The sequence below is a fragment of the Osmerus eperlanus genome, chromosome 2 (genome assembly GCF_963692335.1).
Source record: "Osmerus eperlanus chromosome 2, fOsmEpe2.1, whole genome shotgun sequence".
Lineage (NCBI taxonomy): Eukaryota > Metazoa > Chordata > Actinopteri > Osmeriformes > Osmeridae > Osmerus > Osmerus eperlanus.
Genome location: NC_085019.1, coordinates 4,654,915 through 4,676,011, shown reverse-complemented (window position 1 = coordinate 4,676,011; position 21,097 = coordinate 4,654,915). Strand labels below are relative to the sequence as shown.

The following is a 21,097-nucleotide window of genomic DNA, read 5'->3' as shown; positions in this document are numbered from 1 at the left end:
CCCGGGGTTCCCAGAGCCCCCTCCAGGGGGCAGGGTGGAGCAGGGGCTGCCTGCAGGGGGGGAGGTGGTGCTGCTGGCCAGGCTGGAGCATGGGCTGATCCTCTGGGTCACCGACATCACCTTGACAACCAGCAGAAAGGAGGGGGGGGGGGGGGGGGATGAAAGAAACAAATAAATACGTGTTCATGGAGTGTGGTTCCAATTTGGAGAAATCATCAGGATTTTTTGGCGGCGCGCAGTGGTAATTTCTTCTTCCCCAGTAAGAGCCGGGTGACACAGACACACACACACACTGCTGGGCCCGAACCCCCCCCCCCCCCCCCCACACACACACACACTGCTGGGCCCGAACCCCCCCTCCCCCCCCCCCCCCCCACACACACACACACACACTGCTGGGCCCGAACCCCCCCCCCCCCACACACACACACACACACACACACTGCTGGGCCCGAACCCCCGCCCCCCCCCACACACACACACACACACACACACACTGCTGGGCCCGAACACCCCCCCCCCCCCACACACACACACACACACACACACATTGATACAGTCCTAGTCTGTCACATTATACTTCTGTTGAGTCATCTCTTTCAAATGCATTCTGATGACTCAGACAGTTTTCAAGCGAGCCATTTCTGCTATTTAATGCACTATAATTCAGCACAATATCAATATGTGTTGGGAGCCCTCGCTCTCTCCTCTCTCCAACCCCCGCAAGCATATCCAGTTATGTTGAGTACAACCTTTGTTGCCGAGTAGGAAAAAAAGAGAACAGAGAAGGGGGGGGGGCAGGAAACTGAAAAGAGAAGGAGAAAAGAGGAGCAGAGAGGAGAAGAAAGGATAGGAGATAGTCGAGGAGATTAAAGAAGAGGAGAGAGGAGAGGAAAGAGGAGTGAGGAGAGAAATGCAGATGGGAGGATAGGAGAGAGGACAGGAGAGAGGATAGGAGATAGACCAGGAGAAAGGATAGTAGAGAGGACAAGAGAGAGGATAGGAGAGAGGACAGGAGAGAGGACAGGAGAGAGGATAGGAGAGAGGATAGGAGAGAGGACAGGAGAGGACATGAGAGAGGATAGGAGAGAGGACAGGAGAGAGGACAGGAAAGAGGACATGAGAGGACAGGAGAGAGGACAGGAGAGAGGACAGGAGAGAGGACAGGAGAGAGGACAGGAGAGAGGACAGGAGAGGACATGAGAGAGGATAGGAGAGAGGACAGGAGAGAGGACAGGAGAGAGGACAGGAGAGAGGACAGGAGAGAGGACAGCGCAGATGAGAAGAAATCCACAGGGTACACAGGATCTCATTCCAGCCAATCAGTTAATCAATTATGCATGACTGTGGCGTTAATTGGATAACGGTTTGACTTGCACATTAGTCATCTGAAAATAAATTGGCGGATTAGTTGGAATAACTGTGAGCTCGAGAAGGAGTCCAGGGGTGTCAGGATAGAGGTGACACAGAGAAGGAAGTAGGCCCACAGACGAACGGTCACTACTGTGGATCTATAGTTAGGACACAAGTACGGGATCCCACATGGAAGGGAGGTTCCTTCCCACCTAGCCTACCCCAGGCTGCAGCTGGCAGTGTGGGAGCGGTGGGAGGCTAAACTGGGACTTGAAACACCAGGGTTGGGCTTGGTGATGCACCGCAGCATGGCAAGCTGCAAGACTTTATCTGTCTCTAGACTGGGTTAGAGAAGTATAGCTAGTTCTAGACTGGGTTAGAGAGGTAAGCTAGCACTAGACTGGGTTAGAGAGGTAAAGCTAGCACTAGACTGGGTTAGAGAGGTATAGCTAGCACTAGACTGGGTTAGAGAGGTAAAGCTAGCACTAGACTGGGTTAGAGAGGTAAAGCTAGCACTAGACTGGGTTAGAGAGGTAAAGCTAGCACTAGGCTGGGTTAGATAGGTATAGCTAGCTTTACACTGGGTTAGAGAGGTATAGCTAGTACTAGACTGACTTGGAGGACTATAGATAGCTCTCTGGGTTAGAGCAGCGTAGTTAAAGTGTGTGTCTTTACCTGGCTGTGGGCGTGTTCATCCATGCCGTACTGCGCACCCCCAGGCACGCCCTCATTCATCTTGTCCCCGAGCAGGAAGCCGAGGCGCGTCATCAGGGTGTTGGCCGCCTCGTCCACAGAGGGAGGGGGCCCCAGCTCTACAGCTTCCTCACCTGGAAGGGGGGGGGGTGGATAAAGTTCAGTTTATAAAGTCAACAAAATGACTGTTGAAGGGCCAACCCTGTGGCAGGTCAAGTTGTTATTTTTGGTCAGTTCATACAATCAGGCTCCCTCTCAATGTCACACGGCAAGGCTGGACCCACAGAGATTAAAGCTGGATTACTCTCTATGGCGACAGCACCACCCCTATCTCACATTGAGGGACACAACGGGTCTATGTCTTCCTCAAACAGCTCTCCCCAGACTCTCGTCCATAGTTGACTACCCAGACACAACACCACAGGTCAGACGACCACACCTCACCCCAGGGACTCATAAGCAGCATAAGGAGGGTCAGTGTCTATCCCTGACAGTCCTCACTGCCGGCCGGCCTGTCTGTTGACTGACCATCCAGTTATCCCACAATCCCATGCGGCAAGACTTCAGATGGGGGCGGCATCCTGGCGGGGAGGGAGGTGCTAATCTAATGCCTGTCCTGAGCGAGAGGAGGGGAAAATGCTGACGGGGGAGGAGTCCACGGGCTCTTGGACCCTGAGGGAGACTGTGATGGTCGGGCAGTGGGAAGCCAGGAAGAAGATTAGACACCCCCCCCCCCCAAAAAAAATAAATAAATAAGAAATACATTTAACATGACATACATTTAACATACATTTAAGAAACAAGAGAAAGGCTAAATCAAAGCTCCCTGGAAAGAAAGCTAAAAACACAGATAAGGGTAGGAGCCGGCTCACCGGTGTCTGGGTGAGGAGACGAGGAGAGACGGGACGAGGAGATACGAGACGAGGAGAGAGCAGCGGAGGAGAGAGTGGAGGAGGAGGCAGGAGAGCGTCCGAGGACACGGCTCGGCTCATCCCGGCAGGTTTGTGTTGGAAAAAAAGCAGCAGCCTCTGAGCTTCAGCCTCCTTAACGCCGAGGACAAATCTGGCTAATCCTGCGATTAATCAGACTGCACTCGGGCCATCACCTTAATCAAAACACAGAGAGGCTGGGAGCGTGCCGTCGGCAGACCCGCTAACCGTCCCCTCACCTGCAGACTGACCTCCCCTTTGGCCCTGGAGAGGGTAAACACAAGGGGCTGAGCTGGGCTGCTACGCTGGACTAGCTCGCTAAGAAACCCTCTCGCCCCTCGGTGCTGCTAGCGCGCTGCGAGTCGACACACGGCGGTGTCTGCTCCCCTCGTCACCGCTGGCTAGTGTTTAGCATCCAAATGAGCCTGGAGGCACACACAAAGACGGCAGATGCGATGAAAGGGAGACCGAAATCGAGGAAGGGAGAGAGCGAGAGACGGTGAGCCGGCGGGAAAGAGAGAGAGACATAAGGAGAGAAAGAGAGAGAGAGAGAGAGAGAGAGAGAGAGAGAGAGAGAGAGAGAGAGAGAGAGAGAGAGAGAGAGAGAAGGAGAGAGAGAGAGAAGCAATGAAGTAGCCTGTAATCAGGTCAGTTTTCTTGCCCCGTCAAAGACAGACAGGTAAAGTGGTCCCCGGGGGCGGGACACAGGAAGTTAAGAACACCAATAAAAGCCAGGGGTGGCCATCTGGAACCCTGTTCTGTTGACCTGTGGTCACGCCCCCTCTGCCACCACACACCATAAATCTGTAGCGTGATGAGAGACCTGAATAGGACCACTGGCCCGGGTCAGAGACCGCTATACAGCCCCTCAACAGTGAACGCTCATGATAATTGACCACACACAGAGATGGGACTGAAAGATCCGACCTCAACAGACCACAGACACTCATTACACTAAAAGCAGTTTGCCAGATCTCTTGGCTGTGGACACGGGATGCACCATTGAGCAGACTTGCTGATTCCAATGAAACCCATGGTTGGTACTGTCATGCTTTCTCCACGTGTATAACATAACAGGCAGGTACAGTACACACTAGTTGTTGCTGAGCATGGTGTTTCCAGCCAAAGATGGATGTGTATGGGCTTATAGTAGAAGATAAATGTTTCATGAGAGCAGAACATGGAAAGGCTCCAAGCAGCATCCTGTAATCCACTAGTAGGATGATTGATCTTCATATTCATGTATTCTCTCCTGACCCAGATATGCCAACTGTACAACTCCAAGCCAGTAAGATTTAAAAAAAAAACCCAGCCCAAAACGTCCCTCTCTTTCAGATCTCAGGGGTGAACATATGGTCGAGTCTCTCACTAGAAGGTAGACAAAGGAGCCAAAACTTTATCGCCAGTCTCCTTCAACAGCACAAAAGGTGTCCTGTACACACTTCCGCATGCAATGTAGTATTATGGTGATCTCTCTCTCTCTCTCTCTCTCTCTGTGTCACTCTCTCCCTGCTGAATATCACCCTGTTAAAAAGGAACAATACTGTAGATGGTAGTCATGGTAACTATCAGAGCAGTATGGAATGTGTGGCTGGTTGTGTTCCCCTCTCTGTTTTTTATACAGTTGTTTTCCATTCCTCTTCCGCCAGCTCATTGTTTATTTCCATCTATCTTTCGACTTGTTCTCTCTGCCCCCCGATCCCACCTCTCCCTCCCGCTCTCCCTTCATGTTACTCTCTTTGGTTCCATCTCTCTCTCCCCCCCCCCCCCCCCCCACACTCTCTCTCTCTCTCTTTCTCTCTTTCTCTCTGGCGGTCGTGTACTCTTTGTCTGTGCTCCTCCAGCAGGCTCTCTGTCAGGGCTGACAGCCTGTAATTACGGCTGGATCCCCGGGCTGACACCATTAAACACAGCAAAGCTCTGCATGGCACATGGCGGCAGAATGTTCCGGATCAGATGGGCCTGTTCCGAGGTTCAGACCCAGACACTAGGACATTCTTCAGCTCTGAGGAAACCAGGATACTAACTGAGGATATTGGCATTACAGCGAGTATAGTTTTTTCGAACGGCATTCTAAACTGACATACTGACAATGCGCAACCGTGCAGAGATGCACATACACAGACACACACACACACACCTTCCGGGGAAAAAGGAAAGAGGGAGACAGAGACTGACAATAAACAGGTCAGACTAACTGCAGGATGCTCAAGACTTTGGAGAGGGGGGAGTGGGGAGTTGTGGTAAGGGAGACGACATAAAGGGGTAAGAAGGTGAAGAGGGGATGAGTTAATGGTGAGGAGGTGAAGAGGTGAAGAGGTAAAGGGGGTGAGGAGGAATGGCTGGGGAGGGGGCTAAAAGTGAGGGGCGAGCTATGGAAGTGGGTTGATTTACAACCAACATGTTATCTCTGTTTGAATGACCCCTGACCTCTGACTCTCTTACTGCCAAAACAAACATCCAGTGGCTCACATCCCAGGAGCCGATGCTTTCAGGGGGTTCAGCCTCGGCGGGAATCAAACCAACAACCAGCTCTTGCACGTAACCCACAAGCAAAGTTCCTCGATAGATTCAAGTAACAACCCGAAGGCCCGGACCTGGAGTTCAGAGTCCAGCTGGACCCAGACCAGCGTGTTCACTGGGTCACGACACACAGTTGTGTGAGCTGTGTTCCTCCGTCACCTGTAGGAACCGGCTCCAAGCGGAGCCATAACACAGGGAGCGTCTCCACAGCTCACATGCTCATCTCGTTGGGCTCCGAGTTACAAGCCTCGGGGGAGCCCTCGTAAACCGATTCCCCGAGAGCCTGGCTCTTCGCCCCCTCTCCCCCCTCACTCTGTCTCTCTCTCCCTCCCCCTCATCCCAGAAGGCTTTGCAGTTTTAACAGGGGAAGGTTCCCGTAAAAGACTCCTGTTGTGCCGTACTCTTGTTTACCAAGAGGCGGGGGGGGGAAACAACATTATCACAGCGAGGGAGCGGAAGTGTCACGTCAACTGTCTCACGGCACACGGAGGTCTCGTAAAAACACCAGCCGCTGTTCCTATTGGCTGACAGGGGGGTTTGACTGACAGTACCCACTGAATGCACACGACGGGAGAGAAGAGATTTCACCACGGATAGTTAGTCTGGTAAACAATCCTGGTCCAGAGTGGACAATCCTGTAGACTGGTGCGCACAGCCGAGTATAAATCTGGGACCTTCTTATGTTATGTTCCACCATCCTGACTCATTCATGAGCCCCATTTTGCAAACCAAAGCCCTTAGGAATGGAGTCTCCCAGTGCCAAGGCCAGCAGTGACATACAGCCTTTTCAAACCACATAGAGAAAGAAGCTGACACTGCAGTGAAATATGACCCCCCCCTCACCCCCCCCTTCCTCCTCAACACCACACAGCCTCAGCTCCAGGATTTGATGGCTGCACAATGCTGACTGACTGACGCAGTATAGAAACCTTCATCTAAAAATGTCGTGATCATTCCTGCGGGGTCTGACGCAAGGTTTCCACGCCCCCTGGGTTTAGCCTGACTAGCTCTGCCCTCTGACCACACACCAGAAACAACTCAGCGTCTACAGAGCCGACACACTGAGGAGGTGTGAGATCCACATGCACGGGAGGGACTGTGTGAACTGGATAGGGGCTCAGGCAAAGCCCTGACTGGTTCTGATGGATCAGCCAGTTATCCAGTCAGTCAATCCGTCAGTTAATCAGTCAACTAGCCAGTTACTCAGTCAGTCAGTCAGCCAGCCAGCCAGTTCATCAGACAAACAGACTGAACATGCAATCACAAACTCCCGTTAGCGCTGAGCTCTTAAAAGTACATGTCCGAAAATAAGTCTGCAAGCTGGTTTGAGTTAGCAGGGCCAAGCAGAACAGCTACAAAGGTTTCTGAGGGCTGACTGGTGTGTGTTTGACAGAGAGTGTGTGTGTTCAAGACCATGTGTTTACCTACGCGAGTGTGCGTATATTCTTTAGTGCATGCGTGTGTGTGTGTGGTGTGTGTGTGTGCGTGCGTGCGTGCAAGTGTTTATGTGTAGTGGTGGTGTAGTGGAGACACAGAGCTCAGATGAATGACAGGGTGCTAGTCCATATGGGAGGATCAGAATAACACCTTCCACCCAGGCTCCAGGGCTGGTTCCTATCTCTGCCACATTTCAAATCCAACCCCACTGTTTCTCAATTCTACTCAAGGCTACCTTGTCTCTTCCAGAAGGATCTTAACTATTCCGTTTGTGTCTCAACAGTCGTCTCCAGTCAAGGTCTCTCTGCCTCTATTCTTCTCTCTCTCCTTCCCTCTCTCTCGTCTCTCGCCCAGTCTCTCCAGGACACACAGCCTGCCCTCTGGCAGACAGACAATGCTACCAGACTATGAGAACTATAAAGGGGTAACTCTGTAGCATCAACTGTAGTGTTGTTTTTTTTTGTGCCAGGAGACCCCCTAGGGAAGTGAACCACCCAGTAACAGATACAGAGAAAAAGGAGGATTGACATGCTTCACAGTATACACAGACTATCTCACGGATACAGAAGGTATAGAAGGAGACACAGAGGTGTGTCCCCCCCCGGCCACTTTACACTCTTTCATCTCCTCTCCATCTCTTCACCTCCTCTTCCCTTCATCCTCACCTCCATCTTCTTCTCCTCCTCTCACCGGTTCCCCCCTCTCTCCTGTGCCGTCAGGACAACCGGCACCGGGATCTAAGGTAGCGTTGCGAGACAAGCAGCACACATCCAATAGCAACCTCCGCAGTACCGAGGAGGCGTGGCCGACTCTCCTCGCAACGGCGCCGCCACCGCAAGCGTTCTCTCCGGGTCGTAGGCCAAACCTCTGTTGCCGCAAGGTCCTCCTCGTTCTGGCGGGCCGAGCGCATGCCGGGATTGCGGAGGCACTGCAGTCCATGATAGGCCGACAGAGTCCTCCGGCCGGGCTGGGGTCAGAGACGCCGAGGCAGCCGGGAGGAGGCAGACAGAGGAGAGGGCTGGTGCGATGCTGGAGACGATGCGCTCCCATCCAGTGATCACATGGAAAATGAGCTGGGAGCGTCTTCCTGGTTCTTTTTCCCTCTCTCGGAGCGAGGACGGAGGGACGGAGGAGGGGGGGAGGGGGACAAGGAGAGAGAGGAGTGGAGAGGCGAGGTCTGGGCCAGTGGTTAGGTTGTTCTGCAGGGCTTCAGAGAAACCACTGGCTGGCGAAGACTTCAACAGAAACCATACGCAGTCTGAAGACACGGAGTCCAAAACGCCGCAGAGCGGGGGGGAAAGGAGAGAGGGACAGGAGGAGGGAGGGAGGGAGGCAGGCCTGCCAGAAACCACCAAACTCACTGAGCGACCTCAGCATTGCAGAGTTTCTGGATGAAATGGTGCTGTAAAAAGTAAGGAGGCGTGACACACACGCAGACACACGCACACACGCGTTCACTCGCTAAAACAGAACTTGGCTGACTGAGGGGTCAGTCTTACCGGAACAGTGCATATCCAGGTCAGTATCGTTGGCACAAGGAGAGCGGAGCACAGGGAGGTCAAGATGGGAGGAACCCCCCTCCAAAAATGGTTCCTTCCACAAGGAAACATACACACTGTTACACAGCCACAAGAGAGAGAGAGAGAGAGAGAGAGAGAGAGAGAGAGAGAGAGAGAGAGAGAGAGAGAGAGAATGGGCAAGGAGCCACACAGAGAGGTAACCACTGACAAAATGAGAATGAGAGAGTGCGCGGAGAAGACTGAAGACTAGAAGACAGATGGTAATGCTTATGGGGAGTGTGTCAGCCCAGGACGGGGGGGGGTGTTGGGTCGGGTTACACTGTTGTTGGGTCACAGACACTGGGACGGTCAAACGGGGGGGTCAGGGGTCATCGTCCCCTGACCCCTCCCACGTCTCCTGAGGCTTGTCTGAGGAGCGAGGAGGGGTATTGGTGCGTGTGTGTGTGTGCGTGTGGGGAGAAGGTCAAAGTAGCTTATGTTTCAGTTTTTTCCTCAGACAGCCAGGCTGTCAGTGTGATCCATCTGACTGTCTGTGTCTACGTTTCCCAGTGTTGTCAGTGATCTTGTTTATGCTGTTGCTTGTGCTGTTGCTTGTGTTCCTTAAAGCTCTCTACGTTGGCTGCCGTCAGACTGTGTCACACACACACAAACACACACACGCATCCTAATATCTTACAAGTTACCAAAAAATGAGTGCAGAGAAGGTTCATGACTCAATCATACAACCCTATAAACTAGTGAGAGAAAATGCTCCATTGTTGAGCATTTGAGTGTAAACACAAGTGTAAGGTTGTTGTTGAGACAAAGCCAGCCCTTTCAGACTAAGGGCCCAGACAGCATAAACTAAAAAGGAGTAGCAGAGTTTCTCAGCCCAAGGGCGGAAGACACAACACAAAAGGAATAATTGGGATGCATAAAACTTGTTAAGTGAAATGTTTGAGACAGCCGATGGTGGCGAAAGCTGAATGCGTTCCATGAATTGTGGCTCTGGGAACAAAAGGAATCGAGCTCCACAGTAAAACATGTCTGGCTTGCTGACTGGGGAACAGAGAGGGGGGAAGAGTGCCCACACACTGACAAGAATAGATCCAGCCGAACCTTCCAAGCACTCTGGGGCCTTTGTTTGCCTTTCCCGATGTGGGGATGCCGAGATTCCACTTTCAGAGCGGGACCGACTCAGTAAACAGGCCCTATGGAGGGATCCAGCTCGTGATCGAAACGAACTCTTCCTAAAAATCCTCGGTGTCGGCGCGCGTTCTCCTGTTACTGCCCCTGGCTCCGGCCAGACACAGCTTGCATCCTTCATCCAGCAACTCTGGAGCTCTTGCGGCCCGGCAGACGGAGAGCTCGGTCAGGGAACGGGGAGGGCAGGCGGGATGTTTCAGAGGCGCAGGCCAGCCTGGTCTTGGGGAGAGGTGAGGGGGGGGTTGGTGTTGGAGACGCAGGCTCTGGAGAGAGCCGAGCTCCACACTCCCTGTCTGGCCTGTGGGGAGACTATTTCCGAGTCATGGCAGCCATGTCCCAGGAGGAGAAACACTCAAGCTGCGCCCCAAGAAAAGAAACACACGACAGAGACGCGACGAGAATAGGCTCAGTTTCATCTTTAGTCTTCCAGTGGTGTCCAGGAAAGTCACAATCCCTCACCAGAAAGACACAGCCAGACCTAAATGTCCCAGACGTGCAATTCTAGTTCCCCAACTCCCTTTTTTGAACCCACTGACGGTATGTGAATCACTGTGGAGAACGTGACAGCAGAAAAGACAAGATTGAGCTGCACGGGAAGGAGACAAGCGATTCTGACATGAACTTGTGTCATCCAGAAACTTCCAGCAGTGCCGTTGGTATGTTGCTGTGTGAACTCTCTGGAAGTCTCTGGAGGCTGAGTGCGGCTCCAGGGCATACGCCTCCACTCTCTACCTGTCTGCAGGGGAGTGACGGGCTGTCGATGCTGCCGTGGGGGGTAAATCACAGTGCTGCTCACCCCCACTGGGAGGGACTTCTGAGAACACGGAGAGAGAAATAAAACAGGAGACCAAGACAGAGAGATACAAGGAGAGAAACAAAAACAGAGAGAGAAAGAGAGAGAGGGAGAAAGAGAGGGAGGGAGGGAGGGAGGGAGCGACAGAGAGAGCAAAAGAGAGAGCAAGAGAGAGAGAGAGAGAGAGAGAGGGAGAGAGAGAGATAGAGAGAGATATCGATAGAAAAAGAGAGAGAGAGGGAAGAGGAGGGAAGAAGTACAAGAGAGAAGAAGTTGGGATGGGTATATCTGGGACGGAGCTGTCCTGTTCGGAGCACACGCACTCCTCAGAAGCCATCAAAGGAAGAAGAAAAAAAGGGGGAGCGGTTTCAAGGTCCCTCGCTGTGGGGCTGAGCTGGAGTTCACGCAGCACGGGGAGAAGTTGGGGGAGCTGGAAGACTTCAGAGAACTAACTGGAAGTTGAAGGGAGCAAAGCCAGGCCAGCGTCTTCACAACACTTCCATTTGCAGCGAGTAAAAGGGCCAATTCAGTGGAGTATCAACATCGTTCAGCATCCTTATCACTTCCCATCTCGGCCTGTACGGCTGCCTGTTCCCACCAAATCTGAAGTGGCACAAACCTTGTCGCTGTCGCCTTCCATGACACGTACGGCACGTGAGAGGCGCATCCTGTCCCCTCGACGAAAGCCCGGGCAGAGTGAGCGCGGCGTGTGAACGTGACCTGTCACTCCGTCTTCATCATCCTCAACAGGCTGCTTGTCCTCCTCCCGTGGAACATCTAAACCATCACTTAACACTGCTAGTAGAGCTGGACATCCAGCACAGTGGAACGCAGAGCCTGATGTCATCGCGTTGACACAAATATTTGTTAAGATGCAGGATTTGGTTTTGAACGTCTTGCACGCCAAAACATTATATATATATATATATATATATATATATATATATATAAAAAAGCAACTTGTGTAGCATGCAGTGCTGTAAAACGCCCACGTTGCTGTAAAACCCAGTGGTGCAAAGCTCAGACAGCCGAAGCGGGAGCTTTACAACTCTTCCGGTATGAGACCGTTCAGATGTAAACTTATCAGAGCTGTCTCTGCATGGAGGACAACACAGTCTGGATATCAATGTAGAAATAAACAGGAAGGAATGTGAGAAGCAGGGAATTTAACGGTTCCGTGTTTATTCAAGTGTTGAAGAAGAAAGCAGATGTGACATTTCCCTACAGCGGCACTTTTACTGTTAGTGTCCTGTGAGGGAGGGACCCTCTGTCACCATGATAGATTCACTAATCCCACTAACCAGATTACATAATCAGAAATATGTCAGCAGAACTGCAGCACGCACAGAAGGGCAGAGTTGTGAGCCAGTTGGGTGTGGGTGGGGGTGTGCGTGTGTGCGCACTTGCTTTGAAAAATCCATATCATATCCCAGCATTAGGAGTCTTGCGCTAATCAATCACGACAAGCAGTTTAGGCATGAAGCACACACATCTAACCTATCCTTCTCTCCCACACCCACCCAACTGACCTCTAGCCTTGACGCAGCAACACGCAGGCCCTTCACACTCCATTAGCCAGTCATTAAGGTAGAGCGGGGGGGCAGGGAAGGCAGGGCAGGGCCTCTATGTCATGTCGCTCCTCACCAATCAGACTGCCTGACCAACCAGGGTCAAGCCCAGCCCAGCTCCACTCCCAGCCCGGCCCAGGCCTGATCTCCCCCCAGACAGAAGGCTTGTGTGCCTCAACACAGCGATGACTCCAGTAAACACACGGCATACTGTGTGAGGGCAGCTCGTTATTATACAATTAGCTGCCATGCTCAGCCAGGGTGACTTACAGGAGTCGTTTTGACCAGAGGTAACAACACTGGTTGGTCCCATTATAGGGCCATTACAGTGGCTATGGCAGGTGGCATGAGACGGCCTGTAGGGGACAATGAAGCACTTCCGTTAACCCACACCACAGAGCTTGGTAGAGGGCATTATAATCAGACAGAGTGGCCGCTGAGAAACAGAACCTTCCAGAACAAGACCAGGCTCCATCCTCTCTTGTTGGCCTACAGTAAAATATTACGGGAATCAGATGCTGATTTTGAGCGTGTGTGTGTCTGTGTGTGTTCTATGACAGCTGCCCGTTTCCCTGAGCATCACTTCCTACGCTGGTATCCTGTTATGTAAGTGGTTTCCATGGCAACCCATCCACATAGGAGAGAGTGTCCCAAAGTTGCCATGATCACCCACGTGGACTTCTGATTGGCTCTCCCTCCCTCTGGGGGATTTCCCAAGGAAACACACCTGAAGCTTGAGTGGTGGCTCTCTGACTGCTCATTGGCTAATGCATCTCTGGCTGGCAATTGGCTGGTGAGGGATAGAACCACAGGGCACCTTCCCACACAGAACATCATGTCACAGCGACCCACACACAGCTGTCCATTACTTACATGCCGACACTTCTGTAAAACACACACACATACGCACGCATTCACGACACAGAGCAGCCTGAAAATATAGCACCCCGTCTCTAGTCATGTTATAAAACTGCAACAAAAGAAATATACAAAAAAAAAAAATATTGAAAGTAAAGAGAACAAAGTTCACAAAAAATATATAAAATTCGATGTATAAAAATTCTGAAGCTAGATTGATAGATCGATAGATAGAACGAGAGAGAGAGAGCGCAAGAGAGAAAGAGGAGATGTAAAAAGAAAAATAGTGTCCCAACCGTTGTAGTAAATCCTTCCTCCAGTGAAGCTGAGCAGAGATCAGTTCCAAACAAGCCTGCTGTGTTGTTCTGTACGCGGTGAAGACGAGCGATGCCACGGGAGCTGAAGAAACACGTTTCCACCGAAAACTATCCTCAGAACTGATCATTTCCTCCCCTCTCTCTCCTCCCCCTCTCTATAGCCACGACATATCCCTGATGACTGGTGATGAATGCATCCAGGGAGGATGAGAGAGGGATAAAGTGAATGAGAGAGGATGAGAGAGAGTGAAAGAGAGAGGATGAGAGAGAGATTGAGAGATCGAGAGAGGAAGCCAGGGAACTGACTAAGTAAGGGATGGAGAGAGGAAGAGGGGAGGTAGCGCTCCTCCAATCACATGACACCTCCCAGAATCCCCAGCTCGTGATGGAGGGAGCACGGAGGAGGAGAAAGACCGAGGTGGGAGTGGAGCTCCTCTCCTCCTCTGGGCCCCCGTGTCATCCCTCCATCCCCAGAGACAGATGGTGCATGTGCTCACAGCTCGTACATAGAAAACAAGACGCACAGGCGTTAGTGTGTGTTTCATCTGCAGGCTAAAACACACTGCGAGGAACTGATGGTATACCAAATGTTACAGTGAGGGCGGTTCAGAGCTGTTAGACCCGAGCTGATAAACACGGGAAACGCAGTCCTTCTGTTGTTATGGCAACACAGGTGACAGTGGCTGTGTGTGTGTGTGTGTGTGTGGACTGGAAAGTGTAAGCTGCAGTAATTAGAGGTATGGAGATGCTGATGGGATCAGCCAATGGTGTAAAAGGACAGAGGGGGTGGAGAGAGAGAGGGCGAAGGTCGTTAACATCAGCTTGGTTTATAATCTGGTTACTCTTTTTCTCTCTTCCTCTCTCCTTATCATTCCCGGTGTTATCTTAGTGGGCCTCGTGAGATTGTATCTCTAGTGTGTGTTTGTGTACGCATACCTGGGTTGGTGTGTGCTTGAGCAGTTGTCTTTGAGTGTGAGCGTATGTGTGTCCTTTTTTGTATGTGTGTGTATGCGTGCGTGTGCGTGTGTGTGTGTGTAGCAGCAGCAGCACTCAGACTGTCTACAGGTCAGGCCTATTGACTGCAGCCTGGATCCTAATTGAATCACCAGCACTACCGCTGCTCAAGACCCTATTGGATTAACCTAGACACTAACTGCACTAATGTAGCCACGCTCTCTTTCCCATCTCTCTCTTCTCCTCCTGCAAGGGGAAAGGGGAGCGAGCCCTTCCAGCCCAACCTGAAGCTCAGCCACCAAACCTCTTGGTTGACTACATTCTCCTCACACTGTGTATTCTACGTCAGGGAGCGACCATTCCAAGGTTGAACAAGTGATAATAGACAGATCCATCAATCACATATGTGTGTGTGTGGGTGTGTGTGGGTGTGTCAGATGTGAGATGAGGCCACAGAGACAGGCAGTGTGATTTATGTCGCGGGGTCATCTTCATCTGTCAGGGGTCAGGGGTCACCAGCCAGGCTAGGGAACAAGCTGCCTTAGCATGGATTGGCCTTATTAATGCGTTTGTGCGCGTATATGTGTCTGGTGTCCGTGTGCGTGTTGAGGTGGGACATGAAACACAACATAAAATACAACATTGCACAGCCTTTGGTGTCAAATCATCTGTTTGGCTTAACAAGGTTGTGCTTAACAACAGCACCAACCCCAGACACTGTTAGAGGCTGATGAATGACCTAACTAACCCAATAGCGTCAAGACTATTTCACAACATTCCAAATGTCAGACAATACAGTACTATATATAGGAATGTGTATGTTCAACACAAGCTCTTAGTTAGCTAGTAGAACCTAATGCTATGAGTGATAGGGCTTTGCCGTTAAGCAAGCATGTTTATGAGCTAACTAAACAAAGATTGATCAAATTGTGCAATGCTGAACAAAGCTAAACCAACACAGTCCCCTCTCAGGTCTGTGTCAGTTGTCATCACCCAGAATGAGCCCATGTGGAATGTGAACCAGAGTCAAACACAAAGAGAAAAGGTCTCAGTCTCATTCTACACACAATAGAACATGTAGAAAACATAACTGGTCAACACTTTACATTAAAGTGCATTGAAGTTACAAAATTACCAAAAGTTACCAAAATGCCCATTTACAACATCCCTTACACCTCTCCCCCATACAGAGCCATCTTACACTTTTATAATAACCTTAACCTATACAATTTAATTGCATAACAATAATGTACCTACAATGTTACTGTAGGTGTTCCTATGTAGTTACATGGTACGTAACCTAGTATAAATTGTTGCCCAGAACTGAGTTTATAGTGTAACAATGTTGTTCACATGATGTCACACACACACACACGCACACACACAGAATAAGAGAGTGAGTAAGCAAGAGAGAGAGCGAGAGGGATACTGAGAAAGATGGGCAGATAGAGGGAGAGAGAATCAGGGTTAAAGAGAAAAAAAGAGACAGAGACATACAGCCATACAGATAAAAAAGCCATACAGACGAGAGACGTCAAAGCCTCTATTCTGAGGCCATGTCTGCGCGGGACACAAACCTGTGACACATCCCTACACAATGCTGTCTGACCTTCACGCGCATTGTGACAGCATTGTGACAGCATTGTGACAGTATCACATCAACATAAACCCACTGTCACAACTTCAGTCCGTCCTGTGAACAGGGGAGGACAAAGAAGAGGACCTTTGTGAAGAGAGGAATGTAAGTCCTCGCCCCCTGGTGGCCGGCACCGAGACCGATCTCTGTTCACGCCCAGCCTACTGAATTAACCAGCCAGCTTCTCCTGAAGAGGATCTGCCCCCCCCCCCCCTCAGGCTAGTCATCCAAACAAGTCGACATTCTCTAAAGCTGCTGGGAGAAGTGACACTTTTGTGAGGGAAAGTTGGTGCATTAAAAAATAGAGATAAACTGAATCCCTACCCTTCGCATGCAAGCTAAATCCCAAGCTCGGCTAGGCTAGCTGTAGATAGGGAGGTGTGAGTGATTCTAAGCTATCTCCCTCATACACATTACCAAACACCTACACACACCACGCTCTGTCCAACTCTCACACACCAGACCCCATCGCGCTGGAAAGGCTTTAAAATGTACACGGATTCCTCTCGCTTACACACACGCACGCACACACACACACACACACACACACACACACACGCACACCCTTTGGACAACCCTGAACACTCTTTCCATCCTAACAGCACACACACACACAAACGAACACACATCATATCCCTCTCACCTACTCGCACAGGCTTGTAGTGTTCAATTATCTCACATACAATTTCTGTGTGTGTGCAGTTGATATACTGGCACCCAGTGAGGGGGGTCCATTGCCCATCTTCCCTCCCCCTGGGGTGCCTTCAAAGGGTCCTAATAAAGCCTCCACATGGAGGGGGGACCTCAGGGCTGGCACCATGCTGGCACCATGCCCGCGGGGGGCGGATCCTCACATCAACAGCTCTCGTATCTCCAGTCCTATGAGAGGGCCCCTCTGGGGGACTCTTAATCAGAGGTGTCCTTTAGCGAGCCACCGAAGCAGCCCGGAGGAACCGAGGTCTTATCTAAACCACCGAAGCTGCTGTAGGTGTGCCTATGGGATCGCAGTGTGTCCGCGTGCTGCTGTAGACGATGTATCCTACTCGACTGTTCAGTTGTATAGGGCCCCTCAGCTGGGGGCAGATCTGAGAACAGTCAACCGTGTCATGTCTGCATTCATCTCCAGGCTCAGGCAGGTCTTATCTGACCTAGGATCAGTGGTTAAGAATCTCCAGTCCCCTTGACGCCCATGGAAAGTGACTCCCCCCCTGTGGAACACTTCCTTCGATCCGATCCCCTTTATCAAACCCCAAGAAAAACTATAGTGGGTTGTGCTGTTCGGATCCCTAAACCGACAAACCTATAGTCTTAGGGGGAAGAGTGAGGGGTGTTCGGTCCGCGTACCTGGCATTCTCTTGGTGGGCTGCAGCCTCATGTTGATGGCCTGGTGGGAGAGGAGCGGCGAGGAGGGCAGGGAGCGCGACACGCCCTCCATGATGCGGATGTGCTGCATGCCCTCCGTTACCGGGAGAGGAGGCACGCCGTAGTCCCCCTCAAACAGCCCGTCACTCTCTGTAGAGCTGCCGCCTGCGGGACACACACACACACACACACACACAGACACACACAGGAGTTAGCGTCACTAATCATACACATGAGCCATAGATCCTTGTCAGCGAGGCCCTTTAACAGCGAGACGTGCAGTGAAAAGATCTGTCATCACGTGTCACACAAACGCGGTCTGAAATACACAGTACACACACACACATGGGTACAGAAGCGCACACACGCACACACGCGCGCGCTCCTGTCGCATTGAGATAATAGCCCACAACCGATCCTGTTGTGGGCCACGTCAGCACCTCGAGGTGCAGGACCAGATGAGGTTTCACACAGCCAGCTGGTGTAGCTCTGACGCTGTCGGCATGCTAGGGATGGACGCCTCCATTTTGTGTCTTCAGACAAGCAAGCAGCCTGACGAAGACCAGACCAGTCCAGGGGAGGGCAAACCCTGATAAGACAAGTCCCGGAGCAGATACACTCCGGGCTAATGTGACACGTACAGGGGGAATGTTTCCAGTGGACCAAAGCAGGACCCGGACTACTACTACTAATATTATTGAAGCAGCCTCACAGGGGAAGAAGCGCACATGTGCAGACTGGAGTTAGTATGTCTGGCCACTCCCAGACCTTCTCTTCCCAACACAGATAATCCCTAGCCGGCTCCTATGCAGCTAAGCTAGAGCTGCCTCACAGGGAAACAGCAGAGAATAGGATGGGCTCATAATGTTTGCCATCTACCAGGAAGTCACTCGCTGGCATGTGTCATGTCTCGACGCCCTCGCCTCTTCCCTGGCTGGGACGTAAGGCGAGGAACACGGGACGTGACACAACACCAGGTGACACCTACTGTCACACATTGTTGCGGGGCACGAGAGATGACACGACACCGTGTCAAACGGGCAGGCCAGGTGACAGGCTCTGCAGCTGCAGCAACATCTCACCTCTCAGGGTATATTAGACTGGGGGCTGTCACACACACACACACACACACAAGCACAGGGAGAGGGAAGACTAAACGTAACCCTACATAGACACACACATGACAGAGAGACACACACATGCACACACAAACACGAGACACGCTTTGAAAAGACAGAGTATTTTGTTCTGTCGATGTGTTCGGTACCTGAATCCTTGGTTACGATTAAGAAGCTTTCATGGCAGCAGAAGCCAGGTTAGACTGAAGGTCACTTTCATCAACACACTTTCATCAACACACTTACATCAACACACTTAACACTGCTGTCTGTATATAGGAAAGCTTAACACTTTCAACTCCACACATTCGACACCCACTGCACCCACACAAGATGACAGACAGGTGATGGTATATAGAGGGAGGTGAGGGAGGGCTTAATAGCTACACAGCCTTGAGGTCATCAAATTATATAAACTGGTCTGGCTACAAACTGTCAGGGCCGTTCCAGTGGACCGAGGCTTCGGAGCTCAATCCTTCAACAGCTTCTAGAACATTCCTCCCCAAACAAGCACTGCTGTCTCTGTAGTCTCTGTAGTCACGCAGGAATGCCGATGGGATTTAGGAAGAAATGGTACGGTAAGATTCAACACACACGCGCGCGCACGGACGCACACACACACACGCAGTCACACACAGGGTTGTGCGTCAGATGGCGTCAGACAGGAAGCAGCTCTGCTGAGCTCGTCTACCGCTAGGCTGTACAACAACAGATGGTCCGGCAGGACACACGGGCAGCTCCACACTGGGGAAGACGACATGTGGGGAGTGTGTCACTGTGTGTGTGTGTCACTGTGTGTGTGTGTCACTGTGTGTGTGTGTCACTGTGCGCGTGTGTCACTGTGTGTGTGTGTCACTGTGTGCGTGTGTCACTGTGTGCGTGTGTCACTGTGTGTGTGTGCGCATGTGTCACTGTGTGCGTGTGTCACTGTGTGTGTGTGTCACTGTGTGCGTGTGTCACTGTGTGCGTGTGTCACTGTGTGCGTGTGTCACTGTGTGTGTGTGCGCGTGTGTCACTGTGTGCGTGTGTCACTGTGTGCGTGTGTCACTGTGTGTGCGCGTGTGTCACTGTGTGTGTCACTGTGTGTGTGTGCGCGTGTGTCACTGTGTGTGTGCGCGTGTGTCACTGTGTGTGTGTGCGCGTGTGTCACTGTGTGTGTGTGCGCGTGTGTGTCACTGCGTGTGTGTGTGTGTAGGTTCATTGTGATTCTGTGTGGGTATGGCATCGATTGAGCTGTAGTGGATGGTCATAAACGTGTGTTGAAATGCCTTTACCAACAAGCTACAGTAAATAAACGGTGCGCGTGCTGCGGGTGCTACGACACAGTCGCCTAACCTGTGCCCCCAGCTATACAAACCCCCAGCAGTCCCAGGATCAACGGGCCCCGCCTCGGAGCCTCGCTGACTTCCCTGGGCGGGGCCCCTTTGATCAAGACCACCCAAACGGCACGCACGTCAGGAGATAAGAGGACCGTGCCGTGTGAGAGGGGGGGGGGGGCGTTTCCTGTCGCTGTGGGGAGATCAAAGAGAGTGGCGGGTGTGTCAGGCTCGGGGCAGAGCAGGGAGATGGGGAGCTGAGCTGAGAGGTAAAAGCTCAGTTCTCCTGCTGATGGGGAATCCACTGGGTGATTAGTCACTTTCAATGACCTCTGAGAGCGACGGCACCTGTGTGTCTCTCACGCAAGAACGCGCACACACTCGCACACACCATCAGACCCATCCACAGAGTGATAAACATCCTGGTATGTGTGAACAGTGATGTAGAGCAGTAGAATTTACGTGCAGCACCTCCCTGGCTGCTCACCTCATCAGAAAGCACTCCAGTAAATCTGATCTGTGATCTGCTGAGTGTCCTTGAGACTGAAATGGAGCGGAGGACAGCAGCCTACATCACTCATTACCCTGCTGGCCTGCCCAGGCTGCACACTCCATCACTACAGGCTTGGAGAGGAGGGAGAGGAGGGGGACGAAGAGAGCGAAGATGAGGAAGAGAGGAAGGAGGAGGAAGTGGAGGAGGAAAGTCTGGAGAGACGAGCTTGCTGCCCTTCTACAATCATTATTCAACCAGCCTGAACCAAGTACAGGATGTTAGCAGCATCTTAGCATGCTAATTCATTCCCTTTACCAGCTGGAGTTGGCTTACTCCAATCCCCCTAAACAGGCCCCCCAGATACCAGGCCCCCAAGCACCAACCACCAGCAACTGATCTCGGCTGGTGCCTTGCACCTATTAGTGCTGCAGTCACCCCCTGGGAGGAGGGGAGGACAGGAGGAGAGGAGCAGTGGATGAGGAATGGATGAGGAGGAGAGTAGGAGAGGATGAGGAGCGGAGGAGGAGAGCGGGAGAGGATGAGGAGCGGAGGAGGAGAGCGGGAGAGGATGAGGAGCGGAGGAGGAGAGCGGGAGAGGATGAGGAGCGGAGGAGGAGAGCGGGAGAGGATGAGGAGCGGAGGAGGAGAGCGGGAGAGGATGAGGAGCGGAGGAGGAGAGCGGGAGAGGATGAGGAGCGGAGGAGGAGAGCGGGAGAGGATGAGGAGCGGAGGAGGAGAGCGGGAGAGGATGAGGAGCGGAGGAGGAGAGCGGGAGAGGATGAGGAGCGGAGGTCAAATCCACCAAATCAAGTCCTCTCCACCGCCACAAGCCTGTACCGTAGTCGGATGCAACCATGTAGGGCTGTAGTCCCCGGCCTCGCAGACTCACAAGAGAGGATGGCCACAACACAGCTACACACCGCCCCACACGCATTCCCATGACACAAGCAGCTGTCATGGGAACGGCCCCCGCCGCGCCCACGAGTGCGACCAGGGAGAAATGTTGCGTCACAGCGATGGCTGCATGCCAGTACACCGTATG

The 21,097-nt window shown here is 52.0% G+C and overlaps 1 protein-coding gene across 1 annotated transcript in view; it reads right to left on the bottom strand.

Moving 5' to 3' along the window:
- Nucleotides 1–21,097, bottom strand: part of LOC134034222 (protein TANC2-like) — a 76,857-nt gene that overhangs the window by 19,128 nt on the left and 36,632 nt on the right. Inside the window, 3 exon segments of the mRNA XM_062478616.1 lie at nucleotides 3–120; nucleotides 2,029–2,180; nucleotides 17,111–17,293. Of these exon segments, the coding sequence (XP_062334600.1) occupies nucleotides 3–120; nucleotides 2,029–2,180; nucleotides 17,111–17,293 (453 nt within the window).